The sequence below is a fragment of the Salvia splendens genome, chromosome 18 (assembly GCF_004379255.2).
Source record: "Salvia splendens isolate huo1 chromosome 18, SspV2, whole genome shotgun sequence".
Taxonomy (NCBI): Eukaryota; Viridiplantae; Streptophyta; class Magnoliopsida; order Lamiales; family Lamiaceae; genus Salvia; species Salvia splendens.
Window position 1 is genome coordinate 1,457,895 of NC_056049.1, and position 25,863 is coordinate 1,483,757.

At 39.6% G+C, this 25,863-nt stretch overlaps 2 protein-coding genes and 1 pseudogene across 2 annotated transcripts; 1 reads left to right on the top strand and 2 right to left on the bottom strand.

The window, feature by feature from the left end:
• The first annotated feature begins 2,878 nt into the window (after nt 1-2,878).
• Nucleotides 2,879-4,531, top strand: LOC121777835 (annotated as a pseudogene).
• Nucleotides 4,532-4,799: 268 nt separating this feature from the next.
• On the bottom strand, nt 4,800-6,945 carry LOC121777654 (cationic amino acid transporter 8, vacuolar). The gene has a single exon (XM_042174973.1). The coding sequence runs from the start codon at nt 6,781-6,783 to the stop codon at nt 4,987-4,989; it is 1,797 nt and encodes a 598-aa protein (XP_042030907.1). The 5' UTR covers nt 6,784-6,945; the 3' UTR covers nt 4,800-4,986.
• Nucleotides 6,946-11,283: 4,338 nt separating this feature from the next.
• LOC121776476 (polyphenol oxidase I, chloroplastic-like) lies at nt 11,284-13,718 on the bottom strand. The gene is made up of 2 exons (XM_042173650.1): nt 13,122-13,718; nt 11,284-12,519 (listed from the first exon to the last, which is right to left on the bottom strand). Exons 1-2 carry the CDS (start codon nt 13,715-13,717, stop codon nt 11,346-11,348), a joined length of 1,770 nt encoding a protein of 589 aa, XP_042029584.1. The 5' UTR covers nt 13,718; the 3' UTR covers nt 11,284-11,345.
• Between the last annotated feature and the right edge of the window lie 12,145 nt (nt 13,719-25,863).

The window sequence follows — 25,863 nt, forward strand, 5'->3', positions numbered from 1 at the left end:
TTTACAGTTCTATTGGACTGCCCAATTCAAACTCGTCCAAAATATTTATAGGATTAGTTTATCAGTTAGTTTAAAAAATTATTTTTCTGTCCATCCACAAAATTTGTCACCATTTTTTTTATAATTAAATGAATAGAAAATTAACGCATAGTTAGGGCCTATAACACACCACACTTTTGCTAAATACATCGAGATTACAAGTGCCTGGAAACTGTTCGATGGAATGCCCCAATGAAATGTAGCGAACGGCTCATGGTATCTCGATCTGTGAGTTACTGTAAATATGTCTTAAGTTAAATGTTGTTACTTGGAAAAAATGTTTCTTCAATCAATTGCTTTTTTCCATTCTTTGGATAAGTTAGTCTTAAACTCAACGAATTGCTCCATGTCCTAATTTATGTATGCAACAGATAATCTCAAATAAATTAATAATAGATTACTTTATACTCCCTCCGCCCGCGTAAAATAGAGCCCATTTTCCATTTTTTAGTTGTCCACGAAAAACAGAGACCATTTAAAAAAATGAAAGTTTTCAGCAACTTCTCTCGTACTTTTTTCCTTTCTCTCTTACTAATAATATGGACTCTACATTACACTAATACTACTTCTCTCTTACTTTACCAATTCCACATTAAAACTTTTGTCATTCACAATGTGTCATATTTTTCATAGATGGAGGGAGTATATTGTATGTATACAATAGATAATCTCTACGAAGTGACCTAGTTTTTGTATATTGTAATCTCATAGTAAAATATGACGGTGATCAAAATATTCAAAGTTGAATATTTAACTCACTTGCGGTGGAACAACTCAAAATGGAAGTGATATATTTCCGATTTTTTTTTAAAAAAGCAACATATTCAAGAAAACAAGAAACCGAGACTAGAAAAAGTTTTGTAGTGTGATTAATTTTGTACCGTATTATATATGTGTCCTTATCGCATCAACGTAATAAGTACATAATAATTTTGTATTCGGTTCATATAATCCGTTCATAAAATTCATATTACTATCGTAATTATTTTAATTTCTTAAATCATAGTAATTATTATCGGAATTATTTTAATTTCTTATTTCTTATTTATTTTATATTTAATATTTTATTATATTTAAAAGCCATTTATAATTTTCTCACTTTTCATACGTGGTTTCATATGCGTTATCAAGTCATATCTCATATACGACATGCCTGAAACGGTTTGTGTCATGTTTGGTTCATGCCGTTATCATATTGTTATCGTATTGTGTGCATGTTAGAATATAGCAGGTGGGATTCATATCTGAATTAAGGGTTTCCTTGACATGTCGCGTTTGATTTAGGTTTTAATTATCGGTTGGATCATTATCAGGTTGACTCAATAACAATCCAATCCACCCACAAAATAATGATCAAAAGTGTTAATCAACAAGTGTAGGACTAGTATCTAAAATTCCTCCATTGGTCTCCTGTTTTTTATGATGTCTTAGAAGGTCGAGCACCATATGTTAATTACGTAGTGAATGGTCATCAATATAATAGGGCATATTATCTTACTGATGGCATATATCCTGCATGGGCTACATTTGTCAAGTCAATCACTTCTCCACAAACTCAAAAGCATAAGTTGTTTGCTCAACACCAAGAGTCTATTAGAAAAGATGTTGAGCGAGCATTTGGAGTCTTACAAGCATGTTTCGCATTTTTGCGAAGGCCGTGTCTTGTATGGGATAAGATTTTGATGGGAAAAATTATGATGGCTTGTATCATCATGCATAATATGATAGTAGAAGATGAACGTGATACATATCGAAATTATTATGATGCAACTGAGTTTATTCAAGATACGCATACAAGAGTACATGGAGAAAATGTTGAAGCCTTTTGCTATTCCACTCAACGGATCGGGAGCTTGTCATCATATATGACTAATCGAGCTCAACTCCGCAATAGAGAAGCTCATAGTGCTCTTCGAGAAGATTTGATTGAGCACATTTGGATTAAATTTTGCACAAACAATTAAATATGTTCTAATGTTTATCTTGTTTAAGCTAGCTTTTTTTCACTCTTCATTTGTATTTTGGTTTGTTTATTTCTATTATCGTATTGTATTTTTTAATGTGTAATTTATTATTATATTGTGCTTTAATTATTTGAATATCTAATATTTTTTGTTTTAAATTTGAATCGTATACTTTTTTATTATAATTTTTAGACATTATTTAATATATTTAAATTAAATATAAATCAAAATATTAATAAAAAATATATAAAAAAGAAAATATTTAATTGGGTTGGGTTGGGTTGGGTTGGGTTGGGTTGGGTTGTGATCACTGATGGAAGTAAAAAAGTTGATGGGGTTGAATTGAGTGAAGGTTGTGTATGTGGAGGATAGAAAAATGAATATTTTATTAAAAAGTTGATTGAAGTTAGATTGGGTGATGGACATGGACGGAGATAGTCTAACGTCCTCAAAATCTAACCTTTGAAATTGCATACAAATGGTCACTGCAAATAGTACATTCACTACTAGACATATATGACAAATGGAGAGTGGTACCTTTGAAATAATAGTACAAATATATGAAAACTACTCCCTTCGTCCCCTATTAATCGTCACTTTTTTCCATTTCGGTCCGTCCCTCAATAATTGTCACACTTCATTTTTATCATAAATGGGAAGTAGGTATCACATTCCACTAACTCACTTTACTCACATTTTATTATAAAACTAATATAAAAAAGTGGGTCTCACATTCCAGTAACTTTTTCAACCAACTTTTCTTTGCATTTCTTAAAACACGTGCCCAGTCAAAGAGTGACAATTAATCGGGAACGGATGGAGTACATTACTATATAAATAAAGACATCCCTCACACCTAAGGAAATCACCAAACCATGGCTTCCCTTCAATCCGCCTTCACATTGCTCTCCTCCGCCCCAAAACCACACAGCTCCCGCCTCCCGGCCGTCGCCACCGCACTCAGATCTCATGCAGCAGAGATGGAGGCGGCGGCATTGACCCTAGGCCTGGGAGGCCTGTATGGCGCGGGCAGTGGTGGCCGAGGCTCTCCTAATCCTGGCTCTCGACCTAAGCACCTGCGACACCGCAGGTGCCACGGTCACCCGCAACGTGGATGGGAAGCAGGAGGTCGTGAAGCTCTAAGTCGACTACTGCCCGCCCTTCACAGACAAGCAAGCGGACTACAAGCTCCCGGTTTTCAAGAAAACCCGTGTCAGGCGGGCCGCGCACCGCCTGACACGGGCGGAAGTAGAAAAATACAAGCTAGCAATGGCGAAGATGCGAGAGCGACCCCAAGGGCTTCACGCAGCAAGCCAACATCCACTGCGCTTACTGCAACGACCCCTACGACCAGGTCGGCCACCCCGGGTTCGACCTACAAGTCCACAACTCATGGCTATTCTTCCCTTTCCATAGATGGTACATATATTTCTATGAGAGAATCTTGGGTGAACTCATTGGAGACCCAAACTTCGCCTTGCCCTACTGGAACTGGGACCACCCTAAGGGCATGACCATGCCCCCGGCCTTCGATGACCCGTCCTCGCCCCTCTTCGACGAGAACCGCAACCAGGACCACCGCGGTCGGGCCGTGGTCGACCAGGCGTAGTGGCATCACCGACCCGACCCAGCAGGTCTGCAACAACCTGGCCCTAATGTACAAGGAAGTGGTCGGAGATGTCGAAAACGCCCTTGACTTCATGGGGGCCGTGTACCGTGACGGAGACGTCGCCCACGGGTTCGGCCTCGGAGGGATGTCCGAGAAAGGGTCCCACACCGGGGTCCACATTTGGGTCGGAGACCCGAGAAACGAATTCAACGAGGATATGGGTAACTTCTACTCGTCCGGGCGGGACCCTGCTTTCTACTGCCACCACTTCAACGTCGACAGAATGTGGACGATTTGGGAAAACCTCCCGGCAAACTACTCGAAGAAGATCGACGATGACGACTACAAGAACTCGGCCTTCATGTTCTACGACGAGAAGATGAACCTCTTCCGAGTCACGGTAGCGGACTGCCTAGACTACAAGAAAATGGGATACGAATACGAATACAACGACCTTCCATGGCTCAACTTGAGGCCGCCTCAGAAGCCCGTCCTGGCCAACCTCAAGGAGCTCGCGAAAGGGCTTCCGGCCGCGGGCAAAGTCTTCCCTCTCAAGCCCGCCAAAACAGTCAAGTTTCTGGTGCCGAAGCCAGCCAAGGGGAAGGCCGACGAAGCCCTGGTGCTGGAGAATATCGTCGCTGATAACACCAAGCTCGTCAAGTTTGATGTGTTCATCAACGACGAAGACGACAAGCCTAATGAGGTCGACAGGGCAGAGTGCGTCTGGTCGTTTACTCATCTCCCGCACAGGGTTGAGGGGAAGGAGAGCACCAACAACCTTCGCTTGAACTTGAGGGAAGTCTATGAGAACATCAACATCGCCGACGATGATTCTGTCGTCATCACCATCGTTCCACAGTTCAACGGCGACGCTGTCACCATTGGTGGTATTAAGATCATTCCCCGCAGCGCTAAGTAGTCTGCTGTTGCTTGAGTTTGTCGACTTCACTTTTTTCCAGTGTGTTTTGTGTGATTGAATAAGCCTTTTGTTTGAGGAATGAGTGTGTTTTTGCATCTTCAAATTCTCTGTATCTAATGCAGTGTATATTACTCAGTTTTCAGAAACTTTTACATAGTTTCTGTTATAAATAAATGATCATTGTTCTTAATTAGTACTTCTAATATACTCCTATAATTCTACACAACCCAAAAAATGGCATTGGAATGCATCATCACTATCTTCAAGATGAACAAAAACAGAGTAGTTACATTGTACAATTGATATTCTTGAAATTACTTGAGAAAATGAGAGAAACACAAAAAACAATTCATACCAAAAAATTGAGTATAAATATCTAAACACCAATATTTACAAATACCAAAAATTGAAATCAATATCAATACCTACAATCCCATCTCCATCTTCTCCCATTTTCAGCTCTTATTCATCCATTCCTCCAAATGAGCAACATCATAAGTAGTATGAACTCCCACCAACACATAGTAAACCACCATCACCACGCTACATATCAAGAACCGCCATATCGCAGTTGCCCCGAGCGACCCGATGAGGAAAATATTCATCACAATCGACAGGGACGGCAGCCACGGGACGAGAGGTACGCCCCACACCTTCGCGCTCCTATGCTGCGACGTCAACGCCATCCCGGCCGTCCCCAACGCCCACAAACCCCCACACACAACATACCCCACGAAACCCCTCTCCCCCGAGCTCCAGAGGAGCGTAATCCCGAGAGACGAACCAAGGATAACTAACAAGGCCGCGCCAAATTTGACCGCGTCGTGCCTTGGGGTCACATCCTTGACGTAGTACCGCCTCACGAGCAATGCCACGGCCATGAGCATGAAGATGAAGAGCGTGCTGAACGAAAGCACGCTCGAGAGCACGTCTAGGCTCGTGAACAGGGCGAGCACGCTGCTCACCAACGTCGTGAGGAGCGTGGCGTAAATAGGGGTGCCGGTTTTTGGGTGGATCAAGGCGAAGAAAGGCGGGATCATGTGCGATCGTGCGATCTGAGTGGTGTAACGAGCTTGCCCCATTGAGCCGACGAGCAAGCTCGTCGTCATCCCTTTCAACGCGACAATGCTGACGAGATACTTCGCCCATTTGAACCCGATTTGGTCGAAAACGACCGAGTAAGGCGCGTTCCGGTCGACATCCGTGTATTGCACCATCATCACCAACACAAGCGACATCAAGCAGTAAACAACCGTGATTAAAGACATGGATCCGACTAATCCGATCGGGATATCCCTCGTCGGCTTCTTCACCTCCTCCGCCATGTTCGCCACCATGTCGAAACCGGTGTAGGACCAGTAGACGACGGCTGCCGCAGTGAAAACCCCCTCCGCGCCGTAGGGGAGAAAGGGGGATAAATTGTCGGTGCTGCCATTGATGAATCCGAAGATGATGATGAAAACAATCACCGCAGCGCTGAAAATTGAGCTAATCCAGTTTAGAATTGATGAATGCTTCGTTCCGGTCATGGCAATTCCGTTAACAATTAGCAGAATTAACACAGCAAGGGGATCTAGCACATTGAAGCCCTCAGCGAAGAAATTAACCCTAAATCGGAGGAATTCAGGGTTATTACTGAAGATGCTAGCTAGATAGGAGGACCAGGATCGGCCTAATCCGGCGGCGCCGACGAGTCCTTCGAGCAAAATGTTGCCGGCGGCGATGAACGCGATGAAATCCCCTAATTCGATGCGGAGGAAGGAGAAGGATCCGCCGGCGATGGGGATCTCGACGGCGAATTCGGTGTAGCAGAAGACGGAGAGGAGCGCAGAGAGGCCGGAGACGGCGTAGGAGGCGACGATCGCGGGGCCTGCGGTGTCGCGCGTCTCGAATCCGGTGATGCTGAAGATGCCGGAGCCGACGACGGAGCCAAATCCGAGCCAGATGAGGTCCCACCAAGTGAGGCACTTCTTCATCTCGTGCTCGGATTGCTTCTTCGCCTCGATGAGCTCGCCGGATTCGGAGGCGCGGCCGAGGAGGCGGTCGCGGAGGCGGCGGGGGGTGGCGGAGAGGGCGGAGAGGTAGGCGGAGAAGCTCTGGAAGGAAGGCTCCGGGAAGAAGTCGTGCTTGCTGAACCGCCAGTAGGATTTTTCTCCGGCGGCGGCGGCGGCGGAGGGGGTGGTCATGGTGAGGGGAGATGTTAGGTCGTCGAGAATTAGATTTTGATTTTGATCTTGATTAGTGTATCCCATTAGTGGAGAGTGATTGAGATTTCTTATACAGAAAAGGAATTGAGGGATTGGTGGATTTTGCGGAGGAATTTGGATACGGATTTACAGATTTGGATGAATCAGGATTGAAAATCAGTAAGATTCAGTTGTTGAGATGAATCTTTTTCTTTTTGGAGTTTCTGAAATATTAATCCAACTGTATTTGTATTCATTTTTTTTGCCGTTTTTTTTATTTCATATTCAACGATTAACTGTGGATGAAGGGCAAAACCGGTATTTGAAAAGAATGTGGGGATACTTCATTTATTGTTCTTTCATAGTATTGAGTTTTTGATATATACATTAAATAATATACTTCTAAAAATTTATGATTTAGGACTAATTTTTTCAAGTTCATGAAAAATACAATATTCATCCAAAATTTATAATTTTTAAAACCAAAATACTCAAGAATCGATATTAACAATCTCATATTTCTATTTTAATATGTACATTAAAAGTACTAAAACTTTTAATGATGGGACATTGTTGTCCCTCCAATTGAAAAACATAGTTCAAATATTCCACTCATGGCACAAATTTTTTTTATCGCATACAATTTTCTAGTTATATACCATTTCACATAGACTTAAAAACATAGTAGGCGATAAAATAGTCAGCAGGCATGAAAATAATAAAACTCACAGTAGTATCATTTAAAGTTATACTTACATTCGAATCACTCCAATACTCAAACTCATAAACTCCAAATTCTAAAGCTCATCCTAACTCTAAAAAATAATACTAATGGGAAAGGATTGTTAAATTTCCAGTTGTTATCAAAGTAAACGACCCTCCAACCTAATTTTCATACTATTTCATCAAAAAAATATTAAGTTTATTGTTGTATATGGAATCTCAACCCAATAGAAAATTTCATCTACATTTCCACTTAATTTTTTAGGAGTTTCTCTAAAGTGGAATTCGTCACTCAAAAGTAGTTTAAGCAATTGCATCCAAGTCTTTAACAAACATTTTTTCTGCAAAACAATCTTAAGTTAAGTGAAGAATTCCCAAAGGCAAATGTCGGAAATTCTCTGCTTGTTTCGTACCGCACTTAATATAACAATAATAATAGTATAAAAATAAAGCCTTAATTATATATTAATAGTATACTATTATTTTGTTCAGTACACTCTTTTAGTTATAATGAACTTTATCTATTTATATATAAAATATTACATTGTTTTATCTACAATAACTAATGATCATAATTTTAGTTTTATTTACCAACAAAAATATTTATGGAATTTTATCATTTACTACTAAATTTTTATATTTATATTTACAACTATTGAGGTTAATATTTTTGATATATTGTTAATTATATGTAAAATTAATATATTTTGCATATAGTATATTTAATTATATGTATTTACAACAGTAAAACAGTTCGACCAGTGATTGAACCGGTTGGACCGGTTGAACCATGAACCAGTTTCTTCGCCGGTTCGCTCACCAGTCCGGTTTTTAAAACATTGACTATGAGTCTGTGAGAGTTGAGGGATGCATACTTGTCTGCTTTGGACAAAGCCCTCCTCAAAAGAAAGCCCTCCTCAAAAGGGCTCATTCTAGCAACCATATTGCTTGCACATATTCTAACATACATAATAGAAATACTTGCATTAATCAAAGGAAATGATTGTTCGTTTCAGCACTGGTACATGGAAAACACAAAGAAATCAGCGCGAAAAATGAGCTGTTATTGGAAACATTTAACTTGGAAACAAAGGGTGATCAGAAAACCAAAGGTGAGGAATCGTTGAATGAATTAAGTTGCGGCAGAGAGGTGGACGATCTTAATCCCACCAATGGTGACGACAACGACATCATCATTGACGAAGACATCGAGCGCGATGAGCTCGTTGCTGACTGTGACAATGCCCTCGATCACGAGCACCTCGTCGGCTCTCTTTAAATCCTACTCTCTCCGTCCCTGCTAAGATGCCACATTTCTTGGCCAGCACGCGATTTTAGGAGTTATTGGTTAATGTGTTTAATTGGAGATAGAAAAGATGGGTACAAATATTAAGATAGAGAGATGAATATTTTGATTGGAGTGAGAAAAAGTTGTTGGTGTATTAATTGGAGAGAAAAAGTTTTAAAAAAAAGAAAATATGTCATTTTAGTTGGAACAAATTAAAAAGAAAAACATATCATCTTAAGTTGGACATAGTAAAATGAAAATATATAAAAATGCATACTTCTATCACATTTAGTGATCACCACCATTTTTTATCTAATGATTTTTAGGATGGAATATATGGAAAATGTTAGTATCACAAAAGTCCTATTATGATAATTTACCACACGCTAACCCTCTAGATAATACTATCCACAATTGGAGTGAAAATCTCAAAAAAGGCCTATTCTAGGTAAAAAGTTCATGACCAAAAATTTATTCTACAAAATAGTATATACTATAAAAAATTGTGAAAAGGAGTACAAAATAATTAACTCACCGTTTTGCATCAAAGAACTACTGGAATGCATATAATTCGGAATATTTTTCATTAACTATATTTTATTTCTCTTGTTCTATTAATAAATTTGCAATAAGACCATATATATACATTTTCTAGGAGAAAAATAATTGTTACTGTAACCTTTAAATTAATTGGAAGGCCGTTGACTAATACAAGAACTACAGATAAATCACATGCTACGCGACAGAAAGTGGCGCTATTTTCTCTTGGGTAAATGTGTGATATAATTAGGTTACAATAAATTTGAAAAATAATTTTAAATATTTTTCAAGCATGTGGTTAACGAGATTTATTTTATAATATTATTAGATACTGGAAAAAAGGGATAGGTGAGTCCGTTAGTGGAATACATTATCGAGTGGGGGATGCAAAGTTTATTTTGATAGGAGCTATACTTTCTAAATTTGAACGAGAATAATTTTTGGATGCTAGAGGCTTTTTCACAATGATTAATACAAAATATCAAAATTTAATAATATTATCTGTATAAAAATAAATCGCAGCTTAATAGTGGCTTAAGCCCTCTCCACACATAATATGAGTATAAGCCAATGGATATATCTCGTAGTTGCATGTATGCAAGGGTGGGAAAACAGAATGAAAAAAATGTTGTACCGCACTTTTCGTATTGAAAAAATATTGAGAATATTAAAATTTTGGTATATTGTGATTTTCGACACGGTATTATATGGTATCAGAAGATTTTGTTACGACAACAGTATGCACTTTGTTAGGGTATACCGAATATTCTATCATGTGTGAGCGGACATAAAAAATTGGTATTGCACTATGTTGTAAAAGTACGATATATCGAATTTGGTACAACATACCGAAATATCGATACAGTATCGTTATTGATAATTGGTCAATACTCTAAGTTCGGTAATACTGGAAAATACGATAAGGTGATGGTATAATATTTCCTCAATCTGAAATTAATTAATAAAGAAATATTAAGATCTTTTTTAATGTTACGCCTTTTACCGTTTTATCAAAGTAAAACCCTAGTTTCAAACACATTTCTTGCTCGACGCGAAAGATCCCCGCGACGGCCATCACTGATCGCTGAACCTCGCGTCGCTGATCAATTCCGATAGGAGGAATATCCTATCAGCTTGGGCTCAGAATTCTTTTCTTGCTAGCTCGTCTATGTTGTTGGAGGCGGCTAGATGGTAGGGTCTAATCAGTTGATGTCAGGCTGTATGTGGAGTCTGAATCAACAACCATATTATATGATTGTATGAACAATAATGTGTTTGTATCAATTTGTATATCCATGTTAATAGGGTATGTAATTTTAATTGAGAATAAGTGAAAATGTTTCAAAATCTAAGACAAAGTTACATAAAGTTTGGCGATACATACCTGAACTCTATGATACTGTCTGATATAAGCAAAAACTAATGGTTTTATTATTCGGGTTACACTTATATATTGCTAGCACATTTTCTAATTCTCCGATATGGATTGGGTGATAGGACATCAACTTCTGAAACAACAAACACCGCCAACCAACTGCCCAAGAGGAAGATCGCGCGGCCGGTGAAGTTTAAAGACTTTAGCTCTCGATAATTATTTATTTTGTTTATCGTAATATTTGTTTTTACATTATTGTTTGGGATAATTTTGAACTTATTAGAATTAGGGTTAATTAAACCTTCTTGGGTTTTTTTATATTATTTCCCGAGTCGGATCAAGCAGGGTCCGGGATCTGCAAATACTAGAGTCCATTAGAGGTCAAACTATTCAGAAATAAGATAGTAATTATTATCACTTTCACCGTTCATGGTTACTACTTACTAACCCTAGCACCTCAACTAGGGTTTCTTCCTCTTTCTTCTTCTCTCCGCAAAATTCATACAACTCGTGTGACAGATGATTTGAACCCCAACAAACATAATAGTAACAGATAATAGAAAGACTTGTATTAATCAAAGGAAATGATTCTTCATTTAGCACACCAGTACATGGAAAATACAAAGAAAGCAGCGCCGTTATTGGAAACATTCAAGATGAGAAGAAAGCAAAAGCACAAACTGGGAAAGATCGGCGAATGACCTAAGCGGTGGGAACGCGGGGGACGATCTTAATCCCACCAATGGTGACCGCGTCACCATTGAAGCGGGGAACGGTGGGAACGCGGGGGACGATCTTAATCCCACCAATGGTGACCGCGTCACCATTGAAGCGGGGAACGAGGGTGACGACTACAATGTCATCATCATCAGCAATGTTAATGTTGTTGTAGAGTTCCTTCAATTTGATGGTGAGGTCGCTGGGGGTCTCGGAGGTCCTAGACCTGTGGGGCACCTGCGTGAATCCCCCGGCTCTCTCGGCAATAACGGGGCCATCCGTAGTGTTTTCGTCATCATTGACGTAGATATCGAAGCCAATGAGCAGGCTGTTGTCTGTGACAATGCCCTCGATCACGAGCACCTCGTCGGCCTTTCCTTTAGATGGTTTGGCAACAACAACCCTTATAGTGTCGGTGAGAGTGGCAGGGAAGGCTTGTGCTGCAGCCTGCGCCGTTTGGGCGAGTTGTTGGACGTTGGCCGGGACTTCTCTCTGAGGTGGTATGTAGTTGAGCCACGGACTAATACTGCTGAATTCGTACTCGTATCCCAGTGCTGTGTTGTCCAAGCAATCGCGGACTCTGACTTTGACAAGGTTCTTCTGCTCGTCGTAGAACAAGAAGGCCGCGTCGAGGAAATCAAGATCGAGGATGGGCTCTGCAGTGGGGTGGAGGGCGTTCCAGATGGTCCACATTCTGTCGACGTTAGAGTGATGGCAGTAGAAGATGGGGTCCCTTGCTGCAGAGTAGAAGTTGCCCATGTTTTCTCTGAGAGTGTTTTTGGGGTTTCCGCACCAGACATGGATGCCACCGTGGGACCCTTGCTCGGATGTTCCGCCACGGGGAGCACCTGGTGGAGGACTTCCGGCACTGTACTCTTGGCCCATGAAGTTGATGGCTGAGTCTCCCTGAACAATCATTTCCTGTTGCATTTGGTTGAGATTCGCATCGACGCTCACTCCCGGTGCGAAGCTGAGGTCGACAAGGGCGTCTCCCACATGCGTTTGATCGCGGTTACAGTCGTAGAGGGGCGAGTACGACTCAGCGAAGGGGGTTGGCAAATACATGCCGTCCGGGTGGTCCCAGTTCCAGTAGGGCAGGGCGAAGTCGGGTTTCCCAATCAGTTCACCGCAGATCCTCTCGAAGAAATACAGGTACCACCTGTTGTTGTTTCAGTAATTTTATACAAAAATAAATATACAGGTACCATAACGACTCCGTGGGTTCCATCCTAAAACCAATTGGAGATAGGAAGAGTGGCCCATGGGATTTATATATTAGTTTCAGTTTTCTTTTAACACCGATGTGAGACAGTTATATGTTATTTTTCTAGTTTCAATTGCCAACACCCTCCCTCAAACCCTTCAAGGTGAACTTGGAGGGGTTGGACTTTTTTCTGACCGATTGGACAATTGGCCCAATTTTTTTTTCTTCGATCGGTTGGACCACTGGCCCAAATTTTAAGCCCAAATATACTGTTGGGTCAGTCATTTTTTCGGTTTTAACCCAGATATACTGCTGGGTCAGTTAAATTTGACCACAGTCGGCGACCCGCTCTGATACCATGATAGAAATCCGTGGGTTCCATCCTAAAACCAATTGGTGATAGGAGGAGTGGCCCATGGGCATGGAGTTATATACTAGTTTCAGTTTTTTTTAACACCGATGTGGAACAATTATATACTATTTTTCTAGTTTCAATTGCCAACAAAACATGCTACTACTAGTAAGTAGTAATAATTGGATTGGATTCATCACGTCACCTGTGGAAAGGGAAGAATATCCAGGAGTTGTGGATCTGGATGTCAAGGGTCGGAAAGCCACGTTGATCATAGGGGCCGTTGCAGTAAGCGCAGTGGATGTTGGCTTGCTGCGCGAAGCCACGGGGGTCGTCAGGGTCGGTGGTGTCCAGATCCTTCATCATCTGGATGGCTAGCTTGTAGTCTGCTAAGTATTCGGGCGTCATCCTGTGAGCCGCGGGCCTCCTGCGAAGCGTGTCAACCGGCGGGGGCACGTAGAAGGATTCGGGATCAGTGCCGTTGTAGGGTGGGCAGCAGTCGGCGTCGATATGAATCACCTTCCCAGTGTTGCGGTCAGTAGTAGTTGTGCCTTCGGCGTCGCAAGTACTCAGGTCGGGAGGCTGGAGCGGATCGGCCTCGGCTCTACGGCCGCTGACGAGGCTGCTTGCGCCGTACAGACCGCCGAGCCCAAGGAGCATGTTTCTACGGTCTACACGGCCGCCCCCGCTGTCGCCAGCGTTGCATGAAACCCTCACCCTCGAGGGTTTTCGGAAGGCGGAAGTGGGGGGGTTCTTGGGGGTGGTGGCGAGGACCGTGAAGGAGGATTGAAGAGAAGCCATGGTTAATATCTTTGGATTCGATATTTGATGATTTTATTTGGAGCGAATGCATGTCTATTTATACTAGTATTTCCGAAGACCTAGCTAGCTAATCCATGCTTAATTAAACTGATCTGGATCTACTTAATTATACAATATTTAATTTAATGTAACCCACGCTGCATCATTTCTGGTGCTAATTAATGACATTTTTGGGCCAGCTAATCAAATGCATAATTTAACCTTAGTCGATTTGTCAGTATTTATAAATCTATATTTGTATTTGGACCAGCTTAACCAATCCATACTATGTTTGAAGCTCATATATTGCAATCAAGAGTTTAAGTTATATAGTGAAATAAGTGTGTATTTGATACCAGAAGGTATCCCGAAAAGGACGATGGACGGTGGCTAGACAACGATGTGATGGGGACGAAACCCTACTTTTGGAGGTTAGGGTTTAAAGGACGACGGGCGGGAACTAGACAATGGTGTGAAGGGGACGAAACCCTAGTATCGTAGGGTTAGGGTTTAAAGGACGACGGACGACAGCTAGACAGTGATGTGAAGATAATTGTAATTCACTTTGATAACTCATAACTCATAACAAAAGATTACATATTTGTAAAGTTATCTAAGACGTATGAAGTTTGATTCTCTTTTGGGATCCGGAAAAAAAACTAGCATGAAAAACCAGAAATGAGCTTATAATTATGTAAGACTTAAGAAATTACATTATAATAAATAAAGATAAACACTACTCCCTTGACTAAACATAGTCTATGTAGCGATTTGGGACAGCTCGGGTATACCGTGGGCAAGGCTCGAGCCTCGTGGGCTGCCTTGGGCATGGTGATTTCTTTAGGGTCATGCCGTCATTAGTTTATCCCGTATCAATCTCTGTGATATATGTTCTTCATTAATTTTTAAAATAACTAAATGGCCTTTTCTGGAATTTGAGCCAGAGTATATACATATATCGCCCACCAAATACATATGATATCGGATTGGATAAATAATTCATATGTTTATTTAGTTATATATTCATGATTACTTATGTATTTATTTCCTAATACATATATACCATTTTTGCAGCATTATTTTTGTTTTTACTTTTATCATAGTAAAAAAATACTTGTATCAAATTTAGTGATCACGATCTTTTTTTTTATCTCATGATCTCTAGGATGGAATGTATCATCATGGCCTAAAATCTACTACTACAAAATATATATGAAAAAGTGTGGAAAAGAGTAAAAATTAATAATATTCCTCCATTTTGCATCAAAGAACTACTGGAATACATATATTTCGGAGTATTTATCATTAACTATTTTCTTATTCTTCTCGTTCTATTAATAAATTTGCAATAGAAACCAAATTAAGGAAATACTCTAGGAGAAAAAAATCGATAAATCACATGCTACGCGACAGAAGTGGCGCTATTTTCTCTTGGAAAAATGTGCGATACAATTAGGTTATACAAGCAATTTGAAAAATAATTTTACATATATATATCAAGCATGTGGTTAACGAGGTTTATTTATGATTTTATTAGATCCTAGAAAAAAGGGGTAGGTGAGTTTCGTTATTGCTCAGTGGAATAGAGAGAAAAAAGGGGTAGGTGAGTTCCGTTGTTGATCAGTGGAATACATTATTGAGGAACAGGAATTTATTTTGATGGGAGTTATACTTTCTAAATTTTGAATGACACAATAACATTTGGAATGATACATGTTTTTTCACAACAATTAACACAAAATATCAAAATTTGATAGTACTCCTTCCGTCCCGGGCTACTCGCCCCTTTCCTTTTCGGCACGGAGATTAAGGAATGAGTGTATAGGAAAGTCAAAACTGACGGCTGTAGGTGAAAATTTTTACTAAAAATGGAAATAGTGCAAGTAACTTGGGACGCCCAAAAAGGAAATAAGTGCGAGTAGTGCGGGGCGGAGGGAGTATTATCTGTATAAAAATAAATCACAAATTTGCTTAATAGGGGCTTCAGCCTTCCCACACATAAAATGTGTATCAACCAATGGATCGGATGTATCTCGTAGTTGCATGCACGCAAACACAACAGAAAAGTGTCGTACGACACTTATCGTACTGAAAAAATATTTAGTATATTAAAAGTTTGGTATGGTGTGATTTTCGACATGGTATTATATCATATCAGAAGATTTTGTTATGACAACAATATGCACTTTGTGATGTAGTGGTATACCTAATTTTCTATCATGCGTTAAAAAATTGGTATTGAGTACTAAAATTTGACATACCGTAAAAGTTAGATACTATCAGATTCGGTACAACATGCTGAAATATCAATACAGTATCGATATTGAAAATTGGTCATACTCTAAGTTCGGTAATACCGATAAGGTAATGATATTGAGTAATATTTACTCTAACTGAAATTTTCAAAATGGCATACTATATGGCAGTTTTGATACGGTATACCGTACCTAGACACTCTTACATACACAGTTTAGTATATATTTTATTATCTTAAAATAAATATTTTTATTAGTCCACACAGTATATTTTGGGGTGATTATCTCTAAATGAACAAACTACAGTTTAGTATATATTTTATTATCTTAAAATAAATATTTTTATTAGTTCACACAGTATATTTTGGGTTGATTAGCTCTAAATGAACAAACTACAGTCTGATGTCAAATTTAGAAGTACCATAAAAGGTGTTTGAAAAATATCTTTCTAATTGTAACTATAGGGTTGTGTTATGTCAATATTAATGTATTATTTCCTTTTACACACTTGCCAAAGACTAACAAATAATATTGGGTGGATGCCTCAATCATCTACAAGCAGGAAGTATTATATTATTCTTTTTATGCCAGATTATATACTTAATCTTCATTAAGCTTGCATTCAACGCCATGTGCACTGATACGAGTAAACTCGTATCGAGAAATAACTGCGAGAAATCGCTGAGAAGATATTGGTTCGTTCGCGGGGAGAATCCCGTCGAGCAGCCAATTATCGACCAAATAGGGTTTTGAGCAAGAAATAAATTGCAGGAAATGAAAGAGCCGATAAAAGTAAAGATAATTCTGATATATTGATTGAAGAAAATAACAATGTCTCCTATTTATAATAGGAGTATTATGACTTAATGAACAAGAAATAAACCTAACTTAATGAAAAAGAAATAAATATGCTAGAAAGATATGATAGCTAAATAATTAATAAGATATGAGGGATATTCTTGAAGATATTCCCGTATCAACTCCCCCACGGTTGAAATTCACCTTGTCCTCAAGGTGGAAACCAAGAAGCAACAAAGAGCGTTGATGAAGAATCCATGACGAATAGATCAACGGGAGAAATCCTTGGACAATTCTCAGATCGATTGTTCATAAGTCCCTCGGCTAAGACACCGAACTTTGAAATTCTTCCAAGAAAGTCCACAAGAGGAGCCTTCACTTTGTCATCTGGACTAATAAATATTGAAGCGACTATCATATGATTTTCTGAATCATTTTTCCCAACAATAAGAGAATTTGCAAGTGTTCTCCATTTTAATTGCTCAACAATTTCCATTGTAACCATAGCCAAACCATTGTACTCCAAGTTAGCTCCCGCTGCAGCAACCTCATGAGACGTGTTGCAGAAATTGACACTTGCATAATTGCGATGAATATGTAAAAGAAACCCAGATATAGGAGCTTGAAGTTTTGAAATTTGCTGACCAAGGTCCCATTCATATAGAAAGTTTGCAGCAACATGAGCATGGCTCGTGCTCCTGACCACGCAGAATGCACCAAACGCAATGGCCAAAGAAGACTGCAGAAGCTCTTCATCAACCTTAGTTATGACAAATTTTACCACCACCACGAGTAAACCACCGTGGATTACAAATGACTCAGCAATGCCTTTTTCAATGGAAGTAGCATATGTAAACCATGATTTACTGAACAATGTACCCACCAATACACTTGCTATCCAAAAAATAACCGATGGAATTTGCCGAAGATTAGTAGAAAAATTCCTACTGAGACCACCAATAAATGATAAGGAAACCACTAAATCATCGTGTGTAATCAAAATCCATGGAATAAGTACACTTAACATGACATCCAAGTCCCATCCCTTAAGAGAGGTAGATTCTAAGAGGGATAAGTATGAAAAATTTGGCACTAGCATAAGGCTTCCAGGCCCTTCTCTGACACATTTTTGCATCTGTAATCATAATGCCACTTGTGACTAAAAAACTAATCCCAACATTTGGATCCTCTATTTTCAATTCAATAAATGAATCAATCCTCTTCCCATCACGAGCAAAATGTTGCGAAGGACTCCCTCCTTCGTGAATACCTAAGATCACATGCATTCTCGGTCGTTGTGGACAATAAATCACAATTGTCTCAACACCATAACAGTAGAACCTCCCACAGACATCCGGTCCCACCGGAATGCACTCTAGCGCTTCACGTCGAGCTCGAAAACAAAGCCCCCGAATAATCGTACCACTTGATGAAGCTATTGGAAATCCATTCATCTCTTCATGGTCTAACAAAACCTCTTCAATCCCAACTTGATCTCGGTTAGGCAATCGCTCAATTGCATTAATCGAACATTTTACTGATTCATCACTATCATCATCAACAATTAATTCCATTAGATCGTACCTAATATTGGGGTTGCGCGACAGAGTCATCATGGTTGGTGGAGGCCGGTCATCGTCTAACAATTCATCCTCAACTCCAACGATATCGGGACTGCGCAGAGCAGAAGCTGCAGCAGGCAGCGGTACAGCTGAGCGGCAACGGCTCGTCGGGCTCGTCGAGCTCCAGCAAGAGGGTGAGCGTTGTGGTGGTAGGTTGAACCCCGACAACGGTCCTGAGGTGGGCTGCTGCCATACCAGGGGAGCGTTCGGTGGTTCCGGCTCAGGCAAATCAGGCGGATGGAGGCTGTCCACGTGACGATCGGTGATGGCAAGATGAGACTCCATCTCAGCAAACAACCCCTTCCTTCGGTCAGGCTCGTGCAGCGGAGACGAAACTGCATCAGAGGCCGTGTAAAACGGCTGATCAACGGCTGAGGTCGCCGAGATCTGGTGGGAATATAGCTGCTGTCCGTGCTGATATCCGGCGTGGAAGGTCCTTGGTTGCCCGAGTGTCTCTGAACCAACAAATTGTGGCAAGGACGTGCAATCCATCAATTGCAATGGGTAAGAGATCGGTTGTGGCAGCATACTGCCTGAAAGGGTGGAACTGCTCGAATATCCTTTTCCATTGTACGCCGGAGGATATAGCTCTTCCGACGGCTGAAAGTGGGAATACGGATCATCCGGCTGCGGCGTCAGCGAGGGAATGGACATCTCCTGATCCGTGTAGTGCTGCTGTCCGGGCGGTAGTGTTTCTCGTGACCCAAACAACGGCAGCTCATAAGGCGGGGCTGGTTCAGGCGGTGGAACGTGATGGAGAACGGCTGGGGCTGGTGGAGGTCGCGTCGCAATATGTAGATCTCCTAGGCAACGTTCTTTTGCATCCATTCGAGACACCAATTGCTCGACATCTGCGGTTAAGCGCTCAAGATGTGAAACCAAGGTAGCCATCGACAAGTTCGGTTTCAAATTCGTCGTGTATTGGGGCGGTAGTGGCGGTAGGTGATCAAATTCTGAGTACTCGGGTTGCGTCCAATCCAGGGGGTCGGGTGGCCGATTGGGAGGAGGGTAACATGGGTGATAGCCGAATTGGTATGTCTGCGGAAGTCCACACCACTCCGAGCCAACACATGGTGGCTGTGGCTGCTGAAAACCAGGCTGTTGGGCAGCGTAGGATCGATACGGCTGCTGCCACTCCACGTAATCGAGTGTGTGGGTGGTTGGTTGCTGCCAATCTGTATAAACGGGCTGGCCGAACTGATAATTGGCATAGTTGCTTGACATCATGATGGTAATTGGAGGATGAGAACTCGATGAAAGCACCAGATGATACGAGTAAACTCGTATCGAGAAATAACTGCGAGAAATCGCTGAGAAGATATTGGTTCGTTCGCGGGGAGAATCCCGTCGAGCAGCCAATTATCGACCAAATAGGGTTTTGAGCAAGAAATAAATTGCAGGAAATGAAAGAGCCGATAAAAGTAAAGATAATTCTGATATATTGATTGATTGAAGAAAATAACAATGTCTCCTATTTATAATAGGAGTATTTTGACTTAATGAACAAGAAATAAACCTAACTTAATGAAAAAGAAATAAATATGCTAGAAAGATATGATAGCTAAATAATTAATAAGATATGAGGGATATTCTTGAAGATATTCCCGTATCATGCACCATGCCCGATTTTATGGAATACTGAAATTGGAAGATCTTCACACATAATTAAGAATATTATCATCAACACATCGATATATGAAATAGACGTTTGAATGATCTAAGAAGTGTTCTAAATCATTTTATTTTTTTACATAAGAGTAGTGCTAGCACATATACTCCGATGTGTTTTATTTGATGAGACTGATCTGTCAATGGCTAAACATGTTAGTTCATCCGCTTCCACAATAAGTGGGTTACTTTTTTTTTTTAGTGTCTCACCATAAATGCATCATCTCCTTTACATTCTCTCTTTTTTTTTCTCACATATTTTTATCTCTCTTCAGTCTTTAATCTTCTACTTTTTTCTCTTTCATACTTTATTATGATTTTTATAATTAGACAAAATATATATGCTAAGTACTTTTGTTTATTTGAGAACGGCATAAGTTTCAATGAAAAACTAATAGATTATAAAAGAGAAAGAAAAAAAATATTTACATTAGTGTTAATTGATGATAGGACTCACATCAACAATCATTCGTAGTGTAATACTTCATTTATCTAAAAAAAATAGTCTATTTTTTTTATTTTAGGATGTCTACAAAAAAATAGCCTTATTTCTGAAAATGAGAAGGTACTCTCTCATGTTGTATTTACTTTTATTCCTTACACCCACTTTTTTCCCATATTACTCTTACTTTACCTACTTTTTCTCTTTCTTTTGTTTTACCAATTTTACATTAAAATTCATATCATCGGTAAATAAGACTATTTTTTTGGACGGAGGATGTATGTAATAATAAAAAAATTTAAAAAAATAGACCAAAATAGCGAAAGAGAACTATTTTTTGATATATAACATTCTCTCTTTTTAACTTTTAGGAATCAAATTCCTTTTTCATGTTTCTTTCAAATTAAACACATAAATTTACATTTGGTATGATAGACAACTAACTCGTAGCTTAGATTATGCTTCTTTCCCGAATTTCTTTGTCGGTTCTTTTTCGAAATCCAAAAGTGACTCGAATCGCATAGAGTCTAGATAATTAAAAATAAAACAATTGTATTCCATCCTAGTTACAAATAATGAATTTGATATTTCTCCCCTTTCAAACTAGGGTTTCGAAAAACACAGTAATCTCTGTCTTGTAGCCTGCTGCGACAACGAACCGCCTTTGCGCCCACCGCGTCGCCACTCCACCTCCGCCGGATAAATCTGACTCGGTCTCCGTTAGGGTCTTTTACCCTAACATAAGCCACCCATATAATTGAGAACCTTATGATAAGCACACATTGCTATTAAATGAGACATTAATTATTCTGTCTTTATTGTTTCAATTTATTTTATATGACGAGACTTATCCATCACTACTCGCACGACGCACGATGACTGAAGGTGTGCTATAGTAATTAGTAGATGATTTAAAAATAGAACAATTAATGGCATGTGCTAAGCTCACTAATTCATTCCTAATTAATTAACTAGTAGCATTATAATTCGTGCACAAGTTGTTGGTTCCATCTATTAATTATAGGTTTGGGATTCTTCATAGATTTGTCGTCGTCTTCTTCTCCTAATTTTCTAGTAAAGCCACATGTATCATCAAGAAATACAAAATGGTATTTCAACTGTATTACATTGTATATACACGCAGGACCACCAAAAGATATATAAATGAATACTTCCTCCATCCCAATATATATATCCCAATATATATGAAACATTTGGTTTCCACCACGAGATTTTTTATACAGTATTATTGGTTTGGGAGTTAATGAAAAGAGAGTAAAGTAAGAGAGAGGAAAATGTAGAGATGATGTTGTTTCCATTTTAGAAAACGTTTTATTTTTAATTGGACAGATGAAATACTATCATAGAGTAGTTTGACTAAAATTTTGTGGTTATGCAACTATTGATAGAGATTGGTTCCCCATCATCACCAAGTTGTTAATTGTATTGTGTGTCGTGTGTTGAGTGCAATGTATATATGTATTGTATGTCATGTGGGTGTGGTGTGTATGTGCAGTGTATGTCTTGTGGGTGTATATGTCGTATGTGTGTGCTATGTGTGTATATGTGCATTATGTTAGGAATTCTTGTATTCATCTAATGAGCACAGCGGAAATTGCATACAAGAATAACAGATCTAGATTCATAATCATATTGCAAGTTGAGCATGTAAAACACAACGGAACTAAAGCTTACTTGTTGTTGTGTTTTCTTCTACGATTGTGTCCTGCAAGTTGAATCCACTACTATCGAGGTCCACGTGTATTCTGATCCGATGCAGGAACAATTCCTCGGTACAATCGCTCTATAGAGAAAGCTAGGAATTCTCTACAAAGCTTTACGTATTTTCTCTCTAATGTTACGATATTTCTCTTCATCCCACAATGGAGAATAAATAACCATATATATAGACAAAGAGTCATTAGGGTTTCATGATTGTTGGGCTTATGGACTAATTATAATTATAGCCCAACTATAATTATTTAATCCATATTAATCTAATCTAGCCCATATCCTTTCAATCTCCCACTTGGACTAGCATTAGATATAATACGCAGTTCCAACTTTGTACCCTTGAGCGGATCAAAATACACTTATAGTGTGACCCTTTAGGCCCCCATTATCGACGACGATCTAATCGAAGTCTGCACAAAACTCCTAGACTGCGTTGGCAGCGTAGCTCGATATATGACGGACGTTTACGTGAATTCGGTAAACAAGCCTTTACACAAAGTTTATAGTAATATCCTTTCATTCACGAACCACCCGATTGAGCCTAAGATTTGTCATGTGTCATCCAAATAGCTCAATCACTTTATCTCATCTTTATTAAATGACCCATTCGATCATATTCAATTACTTTAATTGAATATATCTTTGCATTGGCCAATGACTTAATGGTCAAGTAATATAGAGAATTTGAGTGTTCTCTCGAAATTCTAATCGAGGAATGAATCTCATTCTTGGCTCAACTACCATTTCCATTTATCTTATGATGTACCCAACACAAGTCCGTGTCTTAATCCTCCGAGGGGAGGCAAAGCGTTGTACAAGGTCAAAGCACACCACTCAACAAACAAAATGCGTAATGACCTCAGATCCAAGGACTATTACATACTTCATGTACTAATAAACTGTAGACACTTAACAAAACAGTTTAATAGTAGGGTATACCAATACTCTCCAAAGTATACCATGTGTCCATCACGAGTATCTAATATCTCATAGTTGTGAGAACAACTACATTCTCGTAGAATGTGATGCAAACCCCATGCTAACCTATAACATATCACCAATATCCCATTCTTGATGATCATTGGTTAGGGCTATTTTAGAATTATACTATATCATTAATGTCTCACACCATTAACAACAGTCATAATTCAAGGGAACAAATATTTAGAATAAAATCAAACATTTAAAACAATTATTCCAATAAGTGCACAAAACCCATAGGAAATAAAATTTTCATATAATGTGATCAAGTAATATTGTCTCAACACAAAATGTTTCTAAGACATATAAAACTGTAACTCCCACTGATTCAAAGCCATCTACCAACATGCATAACACCTAAGCTCTCAAAGTGCTTGTTGTGTTTTGCTATACATAACGGTTTGGTGAAAGGATCAGCCAAGTTATCATCAGTGGGTACTCTTTCTAATTTTATGTCGCCTCTTTCAATTATTTCTCTGATCAGATGATATCTTCTGGGAACATGCTTGTTCCTGTTCGTAGCTCTGGGTTCTTTTGCTTGCGCAACAGCACCAGTGTTGTCACAATACAAAGGTATTGCACTATTGGCACTCGGAATGACACCCAGTTCTTTAACGAACTCTAACAAAGCAACAGCTTCTTTGGCAGCTTCAGATGCAGCAATATACTCGGCTTCGGTGGTGGAATCGTCAGTTGTACCTTGTTTGGAACTATTCCAACTCACTGCTCCACCATTGAGGACAAAAACATATCCAGACTGAGACTTATAGTCGTCATGGTCTGTTTGGAAACTAGCATTAGTGTACCCAGTAACTGATAACTCTGGTTGTCCACCATAGACTAAGAAATATTCTTTAGTCCTTCTAAGGTACTTAAGAATAGTCTTAACGGTTTTCCAATGTTCCTCACCGGGATTTTGCTGAAATCTGCCTGTCATGCTAAGCGCATAGGCCACATCTGGCCTAGTAGAAATCATGGCATACATAATAGATCCTATAGCCGAAGCATACGGGATCCTTTTCATGTTGTCTCTTTCTTTGTCATTAGAAGGACAATCCTTCTTTGACAATACAATGCCATGTCCCATAGGAAGAAAACCTTTCTTAGAATTCTCCATTGAGAAGCGCCTTAGCAACTTGTCTATGTAAGTGGATTGTGATAATCCCAACATCCTATTCGGTCTATCTCGATAGATCTTGATTCCAAGGATGTAGGAAGCATCACCCAGATCCTTCATCATAAAGGAACTAGACAACCATTCTTTCACGGATTGCATCATCGAACGATCGCTTCCCATAATCAAGATGTCATCAACATATATGATAAGGAAGACAACGTTACCATTCTCGCGTTTACTATAAACACATGGGTCCTCTTTGCTTCTGACAAAACCAAACGATTTGATTGTTCTGTCAAAACAAATATTCCAACTCCTCGAAGCTTGCTTAAGTCCATAGATGGACTTCTTTAGCTTGCACACTGCATTCGGCCTTTCTTTCGATACAAAACCTTCTGGCTGTGTCATATAGACATCGCCTTCTAATTCTCCATTGAGAAATGCGGTTTTGACATCCATTTGCCAAATGTCGAAATTGTAGTATGCAGCAATTGCAAGTAATATCCTAATGGACTTGATCTTAGCAACTGGCGAAAAGGTTTCATCATAGTCAATGCCTTCGCGCTGACTATAACCCTTTGCCACTAACCTAGCCTTGTAGGTTTGTACTTTGCCATCTGCATCTCTCTTCTTTTTGAAGATCCATTTGCAACCTATGGGGTAAACCCCATCTGGCAAGTCAACTAGTTCCCAGACTAAGTTGAAGTACATCGAGTCCATTTCAGATATCAAGGCTTCAAGCCACTTCTCTCGATCGGTGTCCGACACCGCCTCGGTATAGGTCTTAGGCTCATCATCATCTAAATCAACTTCATCATCTTGGTTCTCAACCATTAGATTCAGTCTCTCAGGTGCACGACGAATCTTTCTAGGCCTATTGAGTTGGTTTTCTTCTGGCTCGGGCTGTTCATTCTGATTGTGAGTAGGCCCAGGAATATCACTATGATCTTCTTGAGGTAGAGGTGATGCAACTATTGTATCATCTTGTATTTGATGCATCTCATTGTCTTGAGGAGGTTCTTCGAGAGTCCCTCTAAGGTCTCCTCTAATAGTATTTTCCCCTCCCAATAGATCATCAAAAACTCCCACTGAGTTATTGTTCAAACCATTTGACAATACATCATCCTCATTGTTAACTTGTGGTTCTTGAATTTCTTCAAGATCTACTGTATTTTGACCTTGTTCCTTGCAGACATAACTGTCTTCAAGGAACGTCACATTCCTTGATGTTATCACCTTGTGATTTTCAGGACAGTAGAAATCGTATCCCCTAGTTTGTTTAGGATATCCCACAAAGTAACACTTCTCACTTTTAGATTCCAACTTATCAGTCATTTATTTCTTAACAAAAGCTGGACAACCCCAGGTCCGCATATAGTTAAGACAAGGCTTTTTGCCATACCATAACTCATATGGTGTTTTCTCAACTGATTTAGATGGAACTCTATTCAGAATGTAAATAGCAGTCAATAAAGCATGACCCCAGAGAAATAAAGGAAGACTAGCTAAACTCATCATGGATCGAACCA

Coding starts and splice junctions, on each gene's coding strand:
- LOC121776476 (XM_042173650.1), bottom strand. CDS start 13,717: ATGGCTTCTCTTCAATCCTCCTTCACGGTCCTCGCCACCACCCCCAAG. Junction 12,520..13,121: donor ATATTCTTCCCTTTCCACAG/GTGACGTGATGA, acceptor AAACAACAACAG/GTGGTACCTGTATTTCTTCG.
- LOC121777654 (XM_042174973.1), bottom strand. CDS start 6,783: ATGGGATACACTAATCAAGATCAAAATCAAAATCTAATTCTCGACGAC.